Raw genomic sequence first — 20,424 nt, 5'->3', positions numbered from 1 at the left:
GTAATCGGAGGTAACCTTCTTTGCTGTCCATACACCTCCAATTTTGGAGTCATCTGAAGACTTACTAACTACACTTCTTATGCTCACACCCAAATCATTTTATATAAAGTGAGGAAAAGTAGTAGACCTATGTTTCTTCTTTCTGGAGCTCCAACAAAAGTCAACATGGTTTTCAAATTGGGGTGTTGAACATTTGCAAGGTCAGAAGTGAAGTGATTCCCAAGCAGAGCCAGCAAAAAGAGGCCAGCCTAATGAAGGATGGAGATGTATGTTCTTCAGATATATAGCACTGAGTAATCTGGACACCATATCCTGGAGGGAGTACAGAGAGAACAGCATGCAGAACAACATCTCATACTTTTTAAGTGTATAGCTTTCTTCAAATATAACAATGTGTTGCTGCACTTGACAGGAGACCTGCTATCATGTTGTGCCACATTTATCTATGTTGCACAGCTCCCATACATCCATGTTGCTTATCTGCAAGCTGCGATGTCGGACATCCAACTACAGAGAGTTTGCTCCTTCTTTCTGGTGTCTATTTTACCCTGTGGAAGAGATCTCCAACTTTACAGCTCTGATCAAGCAGGTAAAACTCTTCTGCAGGTCACTTAAATTTGTTTTGCTCTTAAAATGTCAAGTTCCTCTTAAATGTTTCTTTTGGTGAATTTTTAGACTTCCATCTCAGTCCTTTGAAGTGTGAATACTATTTCCTCCCTACAGATTTGTTTATTCCTTCATGAGCACCACACAAGTGTATTCAAGATGTCTCTCTCTGCAATATATGCCTCATGATAGAAGTCACAGAAGATCATAGACTAGGAAGGACATAATTACATTTCAAACCTAAAACAGTTTTTGGTTAGGTTTGAGGCAAACAGTAAAAATGGAGAGAATGTAGCAACTTTTGCCCCTTGTCACCAGCTCAAACGTTTTGCTGATACATCCTTTAATCTTCACAAAGATCACTTCTGGCCATCTTCTATCTAATGTTTACACCACATCTGCCATTTTCTGTTTTCATTTATCCTAAGCAAATCTATCACCAGGTTTCAGTGTGACACTTCCCTTCTCATATTCCTTCAAACCATCATTTGTTTTGCTTTCTTTTGGTGTGTATTCAATCCATATTCTAAGCTTCTAGTTGTTACTCATCTGTGATATTTTGTAGGGCCACTTTGGTTTCTGCAATTAGTGCTGAGTCAGTATACTACATTATGTCCCAGCATCACAGATGCCAGCCTTCAGCCAATTTCATTAGCCATGTCTTGATATCACATGAAACATATGACAGCACTGTATACTGCAAAGGCTATTGGACCCTGACAACATTCCAGCAGTAGTACTTAAGACTTGCCCTCCCAAGCATGCCACAACTAAGCTGCTCCAGTATACAAACACTGGCACCTTCAAGAGTAAAAACTGCCCAGTTTAATGTCCTGTGTGCGCGCACACACACACACAAATCCAAACTAGATAGTGAACCAGAAGACAACCTAGACAGCACCTTTTAAAAACATGACTACTACCACCATCTAGAAGTACAAGGGCAAAGATACAGGGGACCCATAACCTACAGGTTCCCCTAAAAAGCTGCTCACCCCCCCACCATTCCTTCCGTGTCACTGGTTTACATTCTGGCAACTCCCTCCCTAACAGCATTGTAGATATATCTACACAAAACAGGCTGCAGTAGAGTCATACAGCACAGAAACAGACCCTTCAGTCCCATCAGTCCATACTGAACATAATTCCAAAGTAAACTAGTCCCACCTGCCTGCTCCTGGCCCATATCCATCCAAACCTTTCCTATTCATTCTGTGCAAGTGTCTTTTAAAACATTGCAGTTGTACCCACAACCACCACTTCAAAAGTTCATTTCACACATGAACCACCCAGTGTAAAAGCTTTGCCTTCATGCCTTAAAGATCGCTCTCCTTAAAAAGAAGTGCCCCTCGTCTTGAAATCCACCATCCTCAGGAAAAGACAACTACCAATAACTATCCACATATCTCATGACCTTCTGTAAGGTCACCCTCTCAACCTCCTGTGCTCCAGTGGAAAAAAAAAGGTCCCAGCCTTGCTTTATAACCTTCCAAATCCAGCAACATCCCAGTAAATCTAGTCAATCCTCTCCATTTTAAGTAATATCCTTGTTATAACTGGGCATCCAGAACTGGACGCAGTATTCCAGAAATTCAAAGAGGCAGCTCACCACATCCGTTTCAAGGGCAATAACAGACAGTTAATAAATGCTGGCCCAGCCAGGGACACATTCCCCGGGTGATTTTTAAAAAGTAAATGCTCTGCCTCTAATTTTTAAATCACTTGAATAAGATCTGAATATTTGATTTGTGTAGAGACTTAAATGTTGATGACAGTAAGCAGCCTTTTTACATTCCTTGCGTCACTTCAATCATTGTTCTTTTTCTACACCAGCACTCACTTTGTCACAATTAAAAAGCTCTGGATAAATCTCACATCTTTAATGTCAATGTCACATTTCTGTCAGTCACACTTCTGTCAGCTTTCAGGTGATAAATACAATTGAACTTTTTTTCCCCATGGGCGATGAAGCCTATGTTACCATTTATTTGATAATGTTTAAGTTAAATATTCCCTTGATGGCTCCTGTACCACACATACTGAATGCTGAGGACCCCAAGCTTTTGTGGACAGCTGAACACATATGGCACATTATAAAAGGGGGCAATTGGTGAATGGCCAATATAGGACATTCTAGACTGTAACACTGCTTCACTTAAATGCTATATCTTTTCACTTGCAGAAATTAGGAGCAATGCTCCAAAGAATGCAGGGCAGGATACCAACTTAGCATTCCCAGATTGTATGATCTCACGAAGAAATTCAGATGGTTTCCAAATAGAGCACCAATAATCGTCTGCACAAAGTAGGTACCGAGTATTACATATTCAGGGCTAAAGTGGTCTCCAACTAATTTCAAGTATTGCTGCCAAACCTCTATCTGCTAACTAGCAGCGGCCATTATCAAACTCTCAGAAGAGGAGTTATCAGATTCAAAAGGTCAACTCTGCTTTCCTCTACACTGATGCTGACAGATCTGTTGGGTTTCTCAAGCACTTGCCATTTTTATCTCGAAATTCTATCATCTGCAGTATTTTGCTTGTTCTTTTTGATTTCTCCTTGATCACATGACTGATGGGGCAGACAGGGCATTCAATCAAGAACCAAGGTTGCCTGGGACAGACTGTGGAGCATCTGTCTAGTATTCTTTGTATCTGAACAAGAATAAATGATTCCACTGTTGAGGGTTTCAAGGAAGTGCTCAGCAGAAAATTTCAATTTTCTAACTGCAGTAAAAACATGCAAAAACAAAGCGTAGCATTCTAAAGTTTTTACCGATCCTGACTTGCATTGTGCCTTTTCAGTGGTGAAGACTCCAGCAAACCACTGGCTGGTGTAGGCAAGTCACAAGGAAGTGAAGCACCAAAAATGAGTCAAATTAAAATTAAGTTGGCAGAACAATCAAACTTGTTATTTTACATGACGATAATTAACTCCATGCTATAACTGTCACAAGTACAGGCCAGAGTTCAGCAATGCCAAAAATAAACGTGAATACAAGAAAAGAAAAGGAAATTTCACCACCAATATTCAGTGCTTCTGCTGATAAATCTCTTCCTGAATATACTGCATCATCCCAGTGTTAAAATTTCATCTCTTAAGTCATTCCTAAACCCACTGGTCTTTCCCACCCTCTCAACACAAGATCACTGTTAGCCCATAAACCACAGTACACTGTCAGCTCCTTAACCATTTGTGCTTACATCTTCTCAAATCAAAGGTTTCACCAAAACCAATTTCACTATGTCACTGTCCAATATGCAGCCACACCAGCATACTAAACGCAGAGAAATGCTTTCACAGAATTTCAAATGCTTCAGTGTTTCCAAAGTGAGATTAATTACATAGACTTGACTATTGGAGCACCAGTCCAAAGTAAATTTCAGTACAGCACCTAAAAAAGGTGCTACTCTGAAGTAGTGTCCTTACTTCTGGATTAGAAGGACTGGATTCAAGTTCTGCCTGCTCCAAAAGTGTATCCTAGTATCTGAACAGGTTAATTCAAAACATCCAAAATGATATCTACTCCCTAAAAAGGAGCAGTGGAGAAAACAAAGTTCAAAGAAGCTGGTATGCCTCCACTGGCAAATTAATCTGCATTTAAAAGGTGCTATGTTTGTACATAATATGTAGAATCGTCAAGTGATGATAATCTTGATCCAATTTTTTTTTTTTAAAAAGTGTGTGTGATGGATTGGTATTGATGTTTAAAACACTGACACTGCAACACAGAACACACAACACACCCACATTTTGTGGAAAGTTTAGCTTCCCATATTATGTTCAGAGACTAGTTCTCTTAAAAGCTATGCAGACACTCATTTCATAGGGATCTTTCAAACTGGATTTGTTTGCACTATAAAATGCAGCTCATAAAAATGTCTGGAGTTGGCTGCATGTTTTGGTCTAAGCCCTCTATGCAACAGCATAAGTTTTTGGGGTGAATATATATTTCCACTTCAGTCCTTTTCTTGGTGCGATAATGTATCTAAGTGCGATACATTAATAGCAAAATTGCCTGGAGGATCCTAGAAATAGCTTGCTTCACTGTACAGCAGACATGGTGGCCAGTTTAAAAGAAAGTCATTAATGTCTCTGCTATAGTAACGGCAAGAGAAGGTTGACATGGCATGTGAAGTGTTTGCACAATAACATCGTTCACAGTAACAGTTCAAAACTATAATCATTAACCCAGTAGCTACATTATATCAACATAATACTGCCAAATCATGATAAAATAAGACACTTGCAAGAGTTTTGTTTAATCAGATGCTGGTCCATGTGAGTACAATTAAAAAAAACACATCTTAGTCAGTCACAAAAACAAATACATCCACACATGTACAAATGGAGGCTGGGACGGAAGAGATAGTACATCAGAAATAAGTTTGCTGACTGATATTCAGCCACCCCCCCCCCCCAAAAGAATTTCCTTTAAAACCAATGGCGAATCAATGATATCAGCCTCCAGCCTCCTCGTTACCCAGTCTCAGATAATGAAATTTGAAAGGATTGACAACACTAAACCAAAGATGAATTCCAGCTAAACCAACAATCTCAAAACCTCAATTAATAATTTCAGTTACCTTGTTTAAAAAAAAAGGGCATGAAGCAAATACCAACATTTACACCCAGTGGTCTTACAGTATGAGCCATCTTTAATTGTTGGTTTTACACCCAGGCATCCATGTTAGCCAAAAGGAAAAAAAACATGCAAAGTTACTCTCATACTTTTAACAAAGATTTACAGTCGCTCAGCCTCAACACTTACTATAATCAAATTCTCACTAGAAAAGGGTCATAGCATGTGCCATCTCAAACATGTCATTCAAACCAATACAGGCACTTTATTTTTAGCCTGTGGATTATTGAAATCAAGACCTCTTAATAGCAATGTCTATCAATACGGTTGTCAGCAAACATTTGTTAGATATTAACATTGCTAATTTTCTGTACTTTAAAGCTTGTAGGCTTCAGACTGCACTTACCTCTGAATTTCTTAGGTGGGTTGTTCAAGTCTCCAGCATCTGGCTGCACCACACATCGGTCATCTACAAGGCTATCAAAGAAATTTTTAAAAAAGGCTGTTACATAAACCTCAAGACACTCCATTTTTATTATTGGCTCTCTATTACTTTGTTAATTTTGGTTCTTTTCCTCTTATTGCAATTGACAATTCCCAACTCCATTGAGGCAACGTAGTGCACATAGAATGAGATCAAGGAGATTCCCTCATGCTAGCATCTCCTTCAGAATGCCACCAACCGAACAGTACATTGCTGAATGCTTTAGGTGAGCATTATCTCATGCAATGCATCAGCTTAACATTGGTAGGAGCAAAAATTAGGAAATCTCTTCCAGATGACCAAATAAAATATCAAAATACAAAAATGAACAACTAATGCAGTTTCAAAACAGAAGATCTTGTTTGTCCAAAATTTAGCAAGCTGGACATGTAATGAATCTGGATTGTAATAGAGATAGCTAATGAGGGTGCTGGACATGTAATGAATCTAGATTATCAAAAAATGCTTTTGAAAATATGTCACATAATGAACCAACAAGGTTAAAGTATATGGAAGTCAGGAGACAAGTAGCATGGAATGGATTGCCAGTTGGCTCCAATATAGAAACAGAGGGAATAAAAGGTACAGTAGTTATTCAGAGAGTGTCAAAGTGGAAAGTAATGGTCCATAAGGTTCAGTGCTGACCACTGCTAGTCACTTTTGATTACAGGTCTAAATTGTAAGTTCAAAATTTGCTGCAGCAACAATTGCAGGAAAACAGTCATGACAGGAGAGACTGCAAAAATTTACAGGCAGACATTTGTGAACATGCAACACAGACAAACTACTGGGCAAATTAGTAAAACGGAAGGTAGCACATTTTGGAATTTATTATTTGCAATATGTAAATCTCGGTAGGGCAAAGGAAGATGGGGATTTTTGAATACAAATATGCCAATCACAAAAAGTTGCACCCAACTAGGCAAGAAAACTGGCATAGTGCGACCCCAAGCCGTTTTAAATTCAAGCTTTTCCCAAATCATTGCACATTTAAAAGAGGAGATTAAACTTCAGAACTCAGTGATCAAAAACCTGGAACCCCTCAGTTCATTTTGGTGAATCTATCCAAAAAGATGACCAAAACTGATGCACTTCTGATCTGCAATTACTCAACCAAAAGCAGGAAAAACATTTGAAATAATATGTTTAACTTTGTTCATCCACCCTCCACCCAAAATCATCAGGGCAGAGCACAATAGTGGGAGCAGTCAAAGAATATCAGTGAGGAGGAACTGTGTGTCTAGGCGAGAGAGAGATGTATGGAATGAAGAAGTTTGTCGCTATGAAAACAAATCAAATCGAAGTTTGAGAATTAGTCAATTTAAGTATGCAGATAATTCTTTGAGAAAATTTAAAAAAAAGAGAGTTGGGCTGTTAAAAAGTTAACAGCTTGTTAAAAGTTAAAAACATTATGTTTCTTATACTAATGCAGTTGCATTAGCAACAATCTTCCCCCAAAACCAATTGCACGTAGTATGCTTTTTTCGCAATTTCTCTCAAAATAGATTAAATGATATTTCAAACAGTTACCTGACCATGGACGCCTACTAATACAGTGACAAAGACATTTGAACAGATGCTAATGATTAAAGCGTGGGGTGGACATAGCAGTGAAGCAGTGTCGAATCACAGGCTGCATTCAGGAAATCCAATTCTAATTTTCACACTTAGAATGCTCAAAAAAAAGTTTCACATATTGCTTGACATTTCAGAAAATGCTTTGCAAGCTTTAAAGACCCCATGTTTAGACATAAGGCATCAATCATTCCATTCCCAGCTCTAGCCAACCCTCAAAAGCCATTTACACCCAGGAAATTGAGCAAGCAATCCACCCTGCTCTCCCTCAAAAACATTCCTAACTGCAACAATGGGGTCAAAAAAAAAAGTATCTGCATTCAAAACAGCAGAAAAAAAAAACCCCACCACTTGTCAGGGGTGGAGGGGGGGGGGGGGGGGGGGTGGTGATGGAAGCTGAAGAAGCAGTCAACATTTCAAAGTCATAACCTTCAAATGGTACTGTAGTGCTTTTCTCCATGGGAATGAATAAAAATCTATTCAGGTGTTGTCTCAGCACTTAGATTCCTAAACTTCTTTCCTTAAAAAAGGCTCATTCCAGGGGAAATAGTTATACAAAACCCCATCAAGATGAACCAATCTTTATTTTCAGGCTAGACAAAGCACCATCAAGCTATTTGATCAGCACACTACTTACAGAACTAAAACCCAACCAGAGAAAAAGAATTTTTTTAAAAAAAGGGTAAATTTGAAGTGAGCCAAAAGGCTTTGTTAACAGAAAACAGTCGAGATAATCTACTCTGTAGCTGTAATGCCCATTTCTACATTCCCCTCTTTTACTCTGAAGTACTTATCTAAAGATCTTATTTGCCTGGCTAGCACACAATACAATACTTTTCTCTGTATCTCAGTACATCTGACAAGTAGTCAAATCAAACTTCCTTTAGGAAAGAAAGGACATTGGTTTTGGACTTACCAAAACAGAGAAGAGCACAATGGAGAGGTGAACACTTAGTGAAAGAATTTCAACAAAATGAATAGAAGGTTTAGTTTCCAATGGCATTTGTTTCCAATGGAGGGCAAAACTAGTGGAAAGTGCATTAGGGACCAGAGTTGGCCAAATGCCAAGTTATTGAAGAGCTATTGTCCTCTATCAGCTGGAAAGGCACCATTAAAGGAAAGCTCAGGAACTGAAGCACTGTAGGAGGTTTAGCCTTTTATTAGCCCAACATCAATGATGGCAATTCCAATATGACCTGAACAGTGTTACAATGCACTGCACTTCCTGAGCCATGAGCAGAACTGGCAGCTAAATGTGACACTCCTGCTTTCACAGGAAATAAAAGGTGCCCAACGAAAGTCCACTAAGAGTAAGACTGAATGGTGAAAATGGCATGATCAAGTCAATGAATGCAACCCTTATAGTGGATGCGTGATATCAGGCAGGGAATGTAAGACATGAAAGCAAAGAAACCAGAACCGATGCAGATAACCTAAAAATGGGTATGTTGAGGTGCAGACAGGAGATGACTTAGTTCGTGGACCCACAATGAGCGGCAGATAAACAATGCAATGCAGATGCCTCTAACAATGCTCTGGATCTCCACCTCTCTGGGATAATTCAGTTACAGAGGCAGGAACACAAGGATTTATCAGGAAAATAGCTCAAAACATAGGTGAAAACCAACAAATGGTCCTTCAATGAGGGAACACTCCAACCCATATGCAGTGCCAATATAGCGATTGGATTTCAACACATTTAATTGCAATTCCGAGCCACAGAGAACAAGTGCTTGCTAAATTGCAATGTGTCCCCGAGTACAGCACTGAAGGACGTTGGTGTTCAAAGTGAGCGAACAATTTAGTCAGCAAAGTCGTTCAGAAGCAAGACTGACGATGTTTATCATTATACATTAATGCCCTCGATATAAACCACAGTTAGAAAGCGCTTGTGACAGTGGTAGTGTCCCTGTCTTGGAGCCAGGAAGCCCAGGTAAAACAAAACTCCAACCTGCTCCAGAGTAGTTCGGGATAACATCTCTGAACTGGTTGGTTAGAAAAATATCCATAAACCACTGTTTTCGCTTATTTGCATTGGCTAGTGAGTAAACCAACAACTGGCGGTGATGCAGGAAAAGATCAAACCTTTCAGAACTTAGATGCCAGAATTCACCAAGATCCTCAGACACGTCACGTTGATACTGACGTTTGGTACATTTCCCCTCCCAGACAATTTGTCAGTTTTAATTCCATGGCAAGTTATTAATTCAGCAAAAAAAAAGTCTAACAAACCTACCAGCGGCAAGTTTATCTCATGCTTACCCTAAAGTACTGATGAACCCATTGACAGATCCTTCCGAGTACAAGGAGACGATATCTCCAATGTGAAGAAAACTCGACATTTTGTCAGACATCTCTCATCCCTTTCTCTCGGCGACCAAGTCAAGCACAATATCTCCACCTCTACAACGAGACGAATAATAAAAAAAACGTTAATAGCAAATAATAATCCTAAAATATATTTTTCAATAATTCAATATTAGCATTAAGATAAATCATCACCGTTAATATAGCTCCGCCAACAGTTATTTTAATCTTGAAGCATCCGAATTGCAATCTAAAATCAATAAACTCCAAACATAGACCTTCAGACTCAGAACGACCAAAGTGCAGAGAATTACATTCCACACAGTGACCGCTACATTTATGGACTAAACAATACAGACATCAAGCTGAGTGTTCGCCAGACAAGTTCAACAGGACATCGCAGATCGTAAGATAAATCGCAGCTTCAAACATGAGCCAACGGGGCACTGCATTTTATTTCAGCCCCGATGCCCTGAAAACCTGCAGACCCGTAATCCGCTTTCAAGTTGCAAGTTGACGAAGTTTACCTTCCTATTTAAAAAGGAGCATGAATGAACACAACGGCATATTTAAAACAGATAATTTCTTACATTAGGTAGGAGGGCTCCTTCGTTCTATCCGGCTTCACTTTCAAGTTGATTTGAAGTTATAGCAAGGCATTGCGCCTTTAAGAAGAAAGGGACCTGAAGAGTGGGAGCCCGAACAAATAGTGATGATAGAAGTAATATCTAGGTAGTACAGAGGAAGTCCATGGCTGCTCAGTCTTTTTTCATCCTTTCCAGTGAGACAGTTCCCGTTAGATAACACAGCTCTCCGCCAGCCCCTCTCTCGCTTGTAGCGATAGCAGCAGCTGTTACAAGCTTCTTCACCTATCAGCGAGCCCGCACGGTCCGCCATGCACCCTGGGATATGTAGTCCCGCCTCCCCGCATCTTCCGCCTGTTCCTAGACAAATTCGTGCAAACAAAGGACTACAGATCCCGGCGGGCCCCGCACCAATACGCGCGACCGGCACGCCCCCTCATTACCATTGGGAGGTCAGCCGGCGCGCGTTCCATCTCCTCCGATTGGCTGTTCCGTACGTCAGTCTGTAATCGCCCCGCCTATCGAACGCTTCAAAAAGTTTCCGCGAGGGACCCAACTTTTTTCAGTCCCGAAGCTGGGGTTTGCTCTCAGACTGGGTTGGCTTCCCTTTATGCTCAATCTTTTGAGAGTGTTCACTTGTCTTACAAATTTAAGTCAACAAGGAAAAGCACTTCAGAGCAAGCCGGAGTTCACACCTTCATAACTTTCAGGAACCAACGTGTGAACTCTTAATTTTTAATTGTGGTTTGTTTTTTTAAAATACCTTAGACCTTATTTCTGCGAGGTTGGGGTCGTGGTGGCTATCTAAACAACTTATCGACCTACGTTCGAAGCCCAAAACAAGTTGCGGTCACTCAGCAGTGGAGTGGATTGAAATGAAACCTCGGAAGCCAACTCAATTATCACTCAAACATGTAACCGCTGACAGGGCGCCGGATTGTAAACTATTTCTATTCCCTCAAACGCTCATTCAGGAGACCTGTTGAATATTTTACACGCACTCCTACACCCCACAGACCACTAACCAACTGGTGAGTAATGGGCTTGAATTCGATAACCGTCAACAAAGTCAATAAGTGATTAACATAGTTGAATGAGAATTGGATCCAACATAGTGGGAGGTGCAAAACAAGTACAAAATCCACAAGGCAAACAAATTATGCATCCAACCTTAAATCACCATCTTTATTTTCTGGGTAACCAAAGTCAGCCATTAGGTTTACCAGTTAACATTTATTTCAGGTCCTCACACAATGGTCATTAAGAGAAAAAGTTTTATAGTCACGAAACCAAGTACACTTGAGGGTTCGGTGACAGCTTATTTGCCACGCCTTTCACTGACAACATTGATTTGCATAAAGTCTGAAGGAACCATTTAGTGCCAAGGATAAGTGATGAAGGACATCTCATCACATGCCATTTTTTTGCCACAAATAGGGCATTGGGAAATGCACTTAGAATGAAGTCCTCTCATATTTCTGAACTTAATTCACATTGCTACATGGTAGTTAGCAACAACAGCTTCAGATTGGCAATACAGGAGAGACAATCAATATCTCCTGAACCACGAAACACTAGTCTTCCAGGGGAGCTTATTTAACTTTTTTCCGCAAAATTAATTGAGCAGTGTGCATGTAAGCCTGACACTATTAACAAAATAATCCAGGAAAGCAGTTAACTTTCTTCACCCGGACACCTTATGTGTTTCCAATAATATTTTGCTTTTTCACATTGATGAGAAACAAGTACAGGATAATCACAGGTCAGTGGGAGTATCCCTACTTGAATTCGAAGCTGGTGATTGGGGCCCATTCCAAACAACCTGAGAATGCAGACGTCGAAGGACTGGCCCTGAGCACTGGGCTGACAGCCAGTGGAGGTCATCTCGTCATAAAGAGGAGATGAGCACCTACAGTTTTGTTTACAGTACAGGTAAGAGAAACCACGAGGAAGGCAGTTGGAATCAATTTCAACTACATTTCCATCCTATGTATCTTGTAACTTAAAGCCTACCTAAGGGCATACCAGAATAGATAGCTTAGTGTCAGGCGTTGCAAAGTCTATAATGTTTATTGACAAAATATACTAATTACATGCACTCTGAAATGTCACAACGCCTTTACTAAGTATATCGTCTTTCCATCTTTGCATTAATCTGAAGCTCAATCTTCAAAAGTTCCTTTAGTTACAAATCATAATCGTGTGAATACTACAAACAGAAAATACAGATTTTGTTGTAGATCTGTCCAATTTGTAGCACATCTTATGAACATACTTGTACATTCAAAAAGTCTAACAGCAATTTAAAAGAATAAAATAGGAACTACAAACTCATAATTAATATAATTATTCCAATCAAATGTTGATACAGCATGGAGCAGCAATTAAGAACAGACCGAAATTGTAACTGCAAATAATAAAATAAATTCCCTTACTCAATAAATAATCGAAATAAAATATACAATACTATTACAATATACATTTATTTTTAGCAAACTGAGCTAACAACACATATTCGATCACCGAAAAAAACTAACCTTTAACAAAAGAACAAATTAACACAGCTGTATCCACAAAGATGTTAAAGCTGCAGATGATCACAGCTCACGTCGAAGTCCTCCAACGTTGTGGGGCTGTGCGAGGATGAAGCCCGGCCTTGATAACCTTCTTGTTCACCCCCCTGCTCGTCGGTAGTACGTGAAACGAACGGTTTGATTGGTCGGCTTATATCACATGGTTTACGTTACGGACCGGAAGAGAAGCAGATATCAGCCATTTTTTTGTATAATTCACCCAACTCGGAGTTGCTTGTTTTTTATTAAAACTTGTAAAACAAAACCCAGGAAGGTGGATGGTTGTAGGAACCTGGTATGCTGGATGAAGCACGTGGCTCGACGGCGGGTTGCGGCTGCGGAGTCCCGGGGCCTAGATTTGTGTCAGCTGATGGATCACATGACCCACAGTTCCAACATGGCGCTGCGCAGGTCGAGGAGTTTGCACGGGAAAGGCTCGATTGTTTATTTCAGCCTCAATCTGTTTGTCATGTTAGTTTGTGCGAGTTCAGCATTTGCAACAAATCTGTCACCCAAAGACCCTGGCTCCTCCTCGGGTTGTGGCTGCACTAGTCGTCGGGAAGCTGCTGGCGATTTCCCTGACACTCCACATGACAGCGTCTCATTAGCGAAACAGGCAGCTGCCAAATACTCTAAGGAGGCTAATGTTGTTGGTCAGGAGATCACAGAAGACCACAAGCCAGACTTGGAAAAGCGCACTAATCAGGTAGTGACCTGGTCTGTCTCACTTAACGTACCCGGACTGGTGTATCTACCTGCAGTGTTACTTTGCACGTTTCGCTCCAGCTAAAGACATTGATGGAACAAACCTGTGTGGTGTGATCTACTGGAGTGTTTGCAACTTGTGGCAAAATGTAATTATAATATCTAGGCACCTACTTGTATAGGAATTAACTAAGTAAAATAAATCCTTGTATCTCACAGTATTCTTCACGATCTCCTGTCATCCCGGAGTCCTTTACACGCCAAAAGTACGTCTGAAGTGTAGTTGTATTAGAGGAAGTCAATTAAATACTGTGGCTGCAAGGGTAGTTCAGAGACTGGGACCCCAGTGGTGAGTAGCTTCTAACCTTGTAATGTCACCGTTCAGATACAAGTAAGGAGCATGATGGAATACACTCCGCCTAACTAGATGAATACAACTTTAATAGTACAAACATGACACTTTCCAGGACAAAGCACACTTAAGTGGCACCTCACCTGAAAATATCTCAAAGATTCACTCGCTCTTTCACTGACATTGGCAGCATTGTGTACCCTCAACAAGATGCTTTGCATTAATTTTGATTGGGTTAATGTCTGGTATAGTGTGAATAGCTTATTTGTGGTGATATGACAGAGCTTAGTGAAGTGTGATCATTGTTTCAGCAGAGTTAACCAAAATTCTGTAAAATTGCCCATAGTTCCATATTAAATTACTACTTGTTCTTAAAATTATCAAAGATCTAACAATCTCTGCTAAGTCAGACTAACCAACATACAACGCAACTCATAATTCTTTCAACAAGATCTTCTAAATCAGTGACTTCTCTTCTGCAAATGAAAAGGGCAACAGATGCATAGGAACACTACATATTGCAGCTTCCCATTCAAGGCATATACCATCCAGTCAGTTATAATTGCTTCAGCGTTGCTGGGTCAACATCCTGCAACTTCTTACCTAACAGCAGTGTGAGTGTCCCAATGTGTCAATGACCGCTGTGGCTGGAATAGGCAATAAACACTGGTCTAGCCAGTAACATCCACATACCATGAAAAAAGAAATAAAAATGCTACTATTGGAAGGGTAAGGTTAGCAACATTTCTGTTCTCTGTAAAGACTTTTTTATATTATTAATATGATGTGAATTAAATCACTGCCCTGAGGTTTTTCAAGAATATCCAATTTATTTATCCCTCATTTTCTCAACACCATTATAACTGATAAATAGAATAAAAGGTTATTTGCCCAATTTTGCCTAAGCTAGTCAATTCGATGCACCCAAGGTTTCCTCTGTATTTTTGAAATTTTTCTTTTCTGAATATGTATCTAATTCCTTTTTAAGGAGTTATTGAATCTGCTTCCCCGACATTTCAAGAGTTAGATCTACGATGCTTGGAGACAGTAACTTTGGATGTTTGAGATAGTAGATAAAAGTTTAAAAGTGATGAGTTAAAGAGTCATAGAACATAGAACCTAGAAGAATACAGCGCAGTACAGGCCCTTTGGCCCTCGGTGTTGCGCCGATCCAAGCCCACCTAACCTACACTAGCCCACTATCCTCCATATGCCTATCCAATGCCTGCTTAAATGTCCATAAAGAGGGAGAGTCCACCACTGCTACTGGCAGTGCATTCCATGAACTCACGACTTGCTGAGTAAAGAACCTACCCCTAACATCTGTCCTATACCTACCACCCCTTAATTTAAAGCTATGCCCCCTCGTAATAGCTGACTCCATACGTGAGATGTATACATAGAGATGTATAGCACATAAACAGACCCTTTGATCCAACTTGTCCATACCGACCAGATATCCCAACCCAATCTAATCACGCTTGCTAGGACCTGGCCCATATCCCTCCAAACCCTTCCTATTCACAGACCTATCCAGATGTCTTTTAAATGTTGCAATTGTACTAGCCTCCACCACTTCCTCTGGAAGCTCATTCCATACATGTACTACCCTCTCCATGAATAAGTTGCCCCTTGGGTCTCTTTTATATCTTCTCTCACCCTAAACCTTCTAGTTCTGGACTCTTTCCCCCCTCACCCCAGGGAAAAGACTTCATGTATTTATCCTATCCATTCCCCCGTTGACTTTATAAACCTCTATAAGGTCACCCCTCAGCCTCCGACGCTCCAGGGAAAACAGCCCTAGCCTATTCAACCTCTCCCTGTAGCTCAAATCCTCCAACCCTGGCAACGTCCTTGTAAATCTTTTCTGAACCCTTTCAAGTTTCACAACATTTTTCCAATAGGAAGGAGACCAGAATTGCACGTAATATTCCAACAGTGGCTTAACCCATGTCCTATACAGCTGCAACATGACCTCCCAACTCCTGTACTCAATACTCTGACCAAACGCCGCCTTCACTATCCTATCTACCTGCGACTCCACTTTCAAGGAGCTATGAACCTGCACTTCAAGGTCTCTTTGTTCAGCAACGCTCCCTCAGACCTTTCCATTAAGTGTGTAAGTCCTGCTAAGATTTACTTTTCCAAAATACAACACCTCGCATTTATCTAAATTAAACACCATCTGCCACTTCTCAGCCCATTAGCCCATCTGATCAAGATCCTATTGTAATCCAAGGTAACCTCCTTCGCTGTCCACTACACTTCCAATTTTGGTGTCCTCTACAAATTTACTAACTATACCTCTTATGCTCGCATGCAAATCATTTATGTAAATGACAAAAACTAGAGGCCCCAGCACCGATCCTTGTGGCACTCCACTGGTCACAGGCCTCCAGTCTGAAAAACAACCCACCACCACCATCCTTTGTCTTCTACCTTTGAGCCCAATGGCTAGTTCTCCCTGTATTCCGTGAGATCTAACCTTGCTAGCCAGTCTCCCATGGGGAACCTTGTCGAACACCTTACTGAAATCCATATAAATCACACCTACCATTCTGCCATCATTAATCCTCTTTGTTACTTCTTCAAAAAACTCAATCAAGTTTGTGAGATGTGATTTCCCACACATAAAGCCATGTTGACCATCCCTAATCAGTCCTTGCCTTTCCAAATACATGTATATCCCGTCCCTCAGGATTCCCTCCAACAACTTGTCCACCACTGATGTCAGGCTCACTGGTCTATAGTTCTCTGGCTTTTCCTTATCACCTCTCTTAAACAGTGGCACCACGTTAGCCAACCTACAGTCTTGCAGCACCTCACCTGTGACTATCGATGATACAAATATCTCAGTAAGAAGCCCAGCAATCACTTCCCTAACTTCGCACAGAGTCCTAAGATACACCTGATCAGGTGCAGGGGATTTATCCACTTTTATGTGTTTCAAGAAATCCAGCACTTCCTCCTCTACAATATGGATATTTAGCAAAATGTCACCATCTATTTTCCTACATTCTGTATCTTCCATATCCTTTTCCACAGTAAATACTGATGCAAAATTCTCGTTTAATATCTTCCCCAATCTCCTGTGGCTCCACACAAAGGCTGCCTTGCTGCTCTTTGAGGGGCCCTATTCTTTCCCTAGTTGCGCCTTTGTCCTTTAATGTATTTGTCAAAACCCTTTGGATTCTCCTTAACTCTATTTGCCAACACTATCTCCCCTTTTTGCCCTCCGGATTTCTCTCTCAAGTATACTCCTACTGAGGTGATGGTAAATCTTTTGACAGTTCTTGGTGGGAAGGACTTGGTGGCTGTGACTGAAGACAAGAACGCTTTCTTGTTCACCTGTGATCTAAAAATTCATAACAATAAAACAGCGGCTTTAGTGTATTGTGACTGAGGAGGATAGGGTTAAACTGTGACAGTTCTCGGTGGTATTAAAATGAACAGACAAATGGTGGATGGAATTAATACAGAGAAATACGAAGCAATTCATTTTGGGAGGGAGAATGATGAGAGGCAAAAATAATGGCAGTGCAGATGCACCTGGGGGTGTAATTCATTGAAAGTGGCAGGGCAGATTGAAAAACGTTTTGATAAAGTTTGTAGCATCTTGGCTGTTAGAAATAAGAGTATAGAGTGCAAAAGCAAGGAAGTTGGGCTGAAATTATATAAAACTTCGCATTTAGTCTCAAGTGGAGTATGTGCAATCCCTGCGTCATGTGTTTGGCAGCTTGTAAAAGCATTGGAGAGGATGCAGACAAGATTATTGTGAATGGTGAAGTGACCATAGTGTGGAGCACATTGCTATTTCTGCAGAGGACCATGACTGACGGCCTTCTGTGCTGTAACAATTCTGTGATTCTGACGGCAGTGTTTTGGTGGACAAGAAAAAGGAAACAGCCGTATAATGTAAAAATTATGGGTTGTTACAGAAATATCTGCAAGCTCGGAGTTAAATCAGATGGTATATATTGCAAACAGCGTTAATGTAAAATGAATCAGAAAAGGCTATTTGGTCTATTGAGTGTGATGTTTTCACAGGCCAAGTACAATCTGCCCAATTATTGATTGTATATCACTTTAATAAATCAGCAGAATGGGCCTTTGCCAAGATTTTCCCAAATCTCCATAGATAACTGTTCATTAATTTTCATTACATTAATGTAGACTTAGACCATCATTATTCATAACTGCCAATTTGCTTCTCTTGTGTGTTAATTATTCCAGCATAACGAAAGCAATTTTGGTTGCTAGAGTATTGAGGCTTTTAGTATTTAATCCCAATCTCATTTCAAGCATTAATTCCATGAAGAAAAAAACCTTGCACTTCGAGTCATAGAGATGTACAGCATGGAAACAGACCCTTTGCTCCAACCCGTCCATGCCAACCAGATATCCCAACCCAATCTAGTCCCACCTGCCAGCACCCGGCCCATATCCCTCCAAACCCTTCCTATTCATGTACCCATCCAAATGCCTTTTAAATGTTGCAATTGTACCAGCCTCCACCACTTTCTCTGGCAGCTGATTCCATACACATACCACCTTCTGCGTGAAAAGGTTGCCCCTTAGGTCTCTTTCATATCTTTCCTCTCTCACCCTAAACCTATGCCCTCTAGTTCTGGAATCCCCCACCCCACAGAAAATACCTTGTCTACTTACCATATCCATGCCCCTCATAATTTTATAAACCTCAATCAGGTCACCCCCCAGCCTCTGACTCAATGATCCAGTAAAAACTGCCCTAGCCTATTCAACCTCTCCCTGTAGCTCAAATCCTCCATCTTTGGCAACATGTAAATATTTTCTGAACCCTTTCAAGTTTCACAACATCCTTATGATAGGAAAGAGACCAGAACTTCACATAATATTCCAACAGTGGCCTAACCAATGTCCTGTACAGCTGCAACATGACCTCTCAAATCCTGTACTCAATACTCTGACCAATAAAGGAAAGCATACCAAATGTCACCTTCACTATCTTATCTAACTGCGACTCTACATTCAAGGAGCTCTGAACCTGCAGTCCGAGTTCTCTTTGTTCAGCAACACTCCCTGGGACCTTACCATTAAGTGTATAAGCCCTGCTAAGATTTGCTTTTTCAAACTGCACCACCTTGCATTTATCTAAACTAACTCCATCTGCCACTCCTCAGCCTATTGTTCCATCTGATCAAGATCCTGTTGTAATCTGAGGTAACCTTCTTTGCTGTCCACTACACCTCCAATTTTGGTGCCATCTGCAAACTTATAAACTATACCTCCTATTTTCACATCCAAATCATTTATATAAATACTAAAGTGTTTCTTTGAATTAATTAGCTCATGTCTCTTGGTAGTTGATTCTCTGGCTTTCTGACTTCATCTGGGTCAAAAACGCTGTCAGAGTCAAGGTTTTCTATAACGGATATTAATAGTCAGTTGCAGCTACACCTGGTCTCGGAAATGGATATTCTCACCACTACTTCAATTTGAGGCTTAGAGTCATAGATTTGTACAGCATGGAAACAGACCTCTCGGTCCAACTTGTCCATGCCGAACAGATATCCCAAATTAGTCCAGTCTCATTTGCCAGCATTTTGCCCATATCCCTCTCAACCCTTCCTATTCATGTATCCATCCAGATGCCTTTTAAATATTCTAATTGCACGAACCTCCACCACCACCTCGAGCAGCTAATTCCGTACATGCACCACCCTCTGCATGAAAAGGTTGCCTCTCGGGTCCCTTTTATATATTTCCCCTCTCACCTTAAACATATGTCCTGTAGTTTTGGACTCACCTACCCTATCTATGCCTCTCATGATTTTATAAACCTCTATAAGGTCACTCCTTAGCCACCTCTGCTCCAGGGAAAATAGTCCTGCCTATAGTTCAAACCCTCCAAACCCAGCAAATTGTCTTTGTAAATCTTTTCTTCACCCTTTCAAGTTTCACAACACCCTGCTTTTAGTGGGGAGACAGGAATTGCACGCAGTATTCCAAAAGTGGCCTAATCAGTGTCCTGTACAGCCACAACATGACATCTCAACTTCGTGCACTGACCAATAAAGGCAAATGTGCCAAACACCACCGTCACTACCCTGTCTGTCTGCAACCCCACCTTCAAGGAACTATGCACCTGCAACCCAAGAACTTTGTTCAGCAACACTCCCCAGGACTTTACCATTAAGTATGTAAGACTTTATGTTCTCACTGAATCCCCATCCATTTTACTACTTGTAGTTTTTTTGTCCCATTGTCCTAGCAATTCTCTCTCCTACCATTTCTCTTTCATATTAAGCTGCCAGTTCCACAATGCAAGCCAATCTTGTTACCGAGTTGCCCATCAGCCTAAATGATAAGTTTTGGCAAGATGTTTGTCAGAAGAGGTATCAGAGTGAAGCTTGGTTCTGTCCTTGCCAAACATTCTGGTGTACTCACATCCAGCAAAGATCACTGGATAGCAATCAGAAGTAGGTTCCCAGGCCAATTCTTTCTCCAGCCCTGAGTCATTGGAATCAATTGTGATGAATTACACATAAGCAGGCAGGTATTAAATTACTGTGGTACAGCAGGGCTCAGAAACTGAGACCTTCCTTGTCTATACGGTTAAGGCACTCACTTTCTTGCCAAAAAGTCATTTGGTTGGTCTGTGGTCCATGTTAGAT

The 20,424-nt window shown here is 40.7% G+C and overlaps 2 protein-coding genes across 4 annotated transcripts in view; one reads left to right on the top strand and one right to left on the bottom strand.

Annotated features, from left to right (window-relative positions):
• Positions 1 to 10,296, bottom strand: part of itpr1b (inositol 1,4,5-trisphosphate receptor, type 1b) — a 506,200-nt gene extending 495,904 nt beyond the window's left edge. The window contains exons 1-3 of the mRNA XM_043708559.1: positions 10,145 to 10,296; positions 9,510 to 9,650; positions 5,595 to 5,665 (exon numbers count right to left, since the gene is read on the bottom strand). Of these exons, the coding sequence (XP_043564494.1) occupies positions 5,595 to 5,665; positions 9,510 to 9,601 (163 nt within the window). The 5' untranslated portion in view covers positions 9,602 to 9,650; positions 10,145 to 10,296. The remainder of the gene's footprint in view (positions 1 to 5,594; positions 5,666 to 9,509; positions 9,651 to 10,144) is intronic.
• A 1,119-nt stretch (positions 10,297 to 11,415) lies between these two features.
• sumf1 (sulfatase modifying factor 1) overlaps positions 11,416 to 20,424 on the top strand; it is a 163,497-nt gene continuing 154,488 nt past the window's right edge. The window contains exons 1-2 of one of the 3 annotated variants that reach the window (XM_043708555.1): positions 13,327 to 13,417; positions 13,636 to 13,765. Coding sequence is in view for 1 of the 3 variants with exons in the window: in XM_043708554.1 (XP_043564489.1) it covers positions 12,872 to 13,417 (546 nt within the window). In the remaining 2 variants the exon portion in view is untranslated. Of the gene's footprint in view, positions 12,071 to 12,676; positions 13,418 to 13,635; positions 13,766 to 20,424 lie in introns of those variants that run through there. The other 2 variants (XM_043708556.1, XM_043708554.1) reach the window with 2 other exon arrangements.

This window comes from Chiloscyllium plagiosum, chromosome 18 (genome assembly GCF_004010195.1).
Source record: "Chiloscyllium plagiosum isolate BGI_BamShark_2017 chromosome 18, ASM401019v2, whole genome shotgun sequence".
In the NCBI taxonomy this organism is placed as follows: domain Eukaryota; kingdom Metazoa; phylum Chordata; class Chondrichthyes; order Orectolobiformes; family Hemiscylliidae; genus Chiloscyllium; species Chiloscyllium plagiosum.
This window is presented reverse-complemented; position numbering and strand designations above follow the sequence as displayed.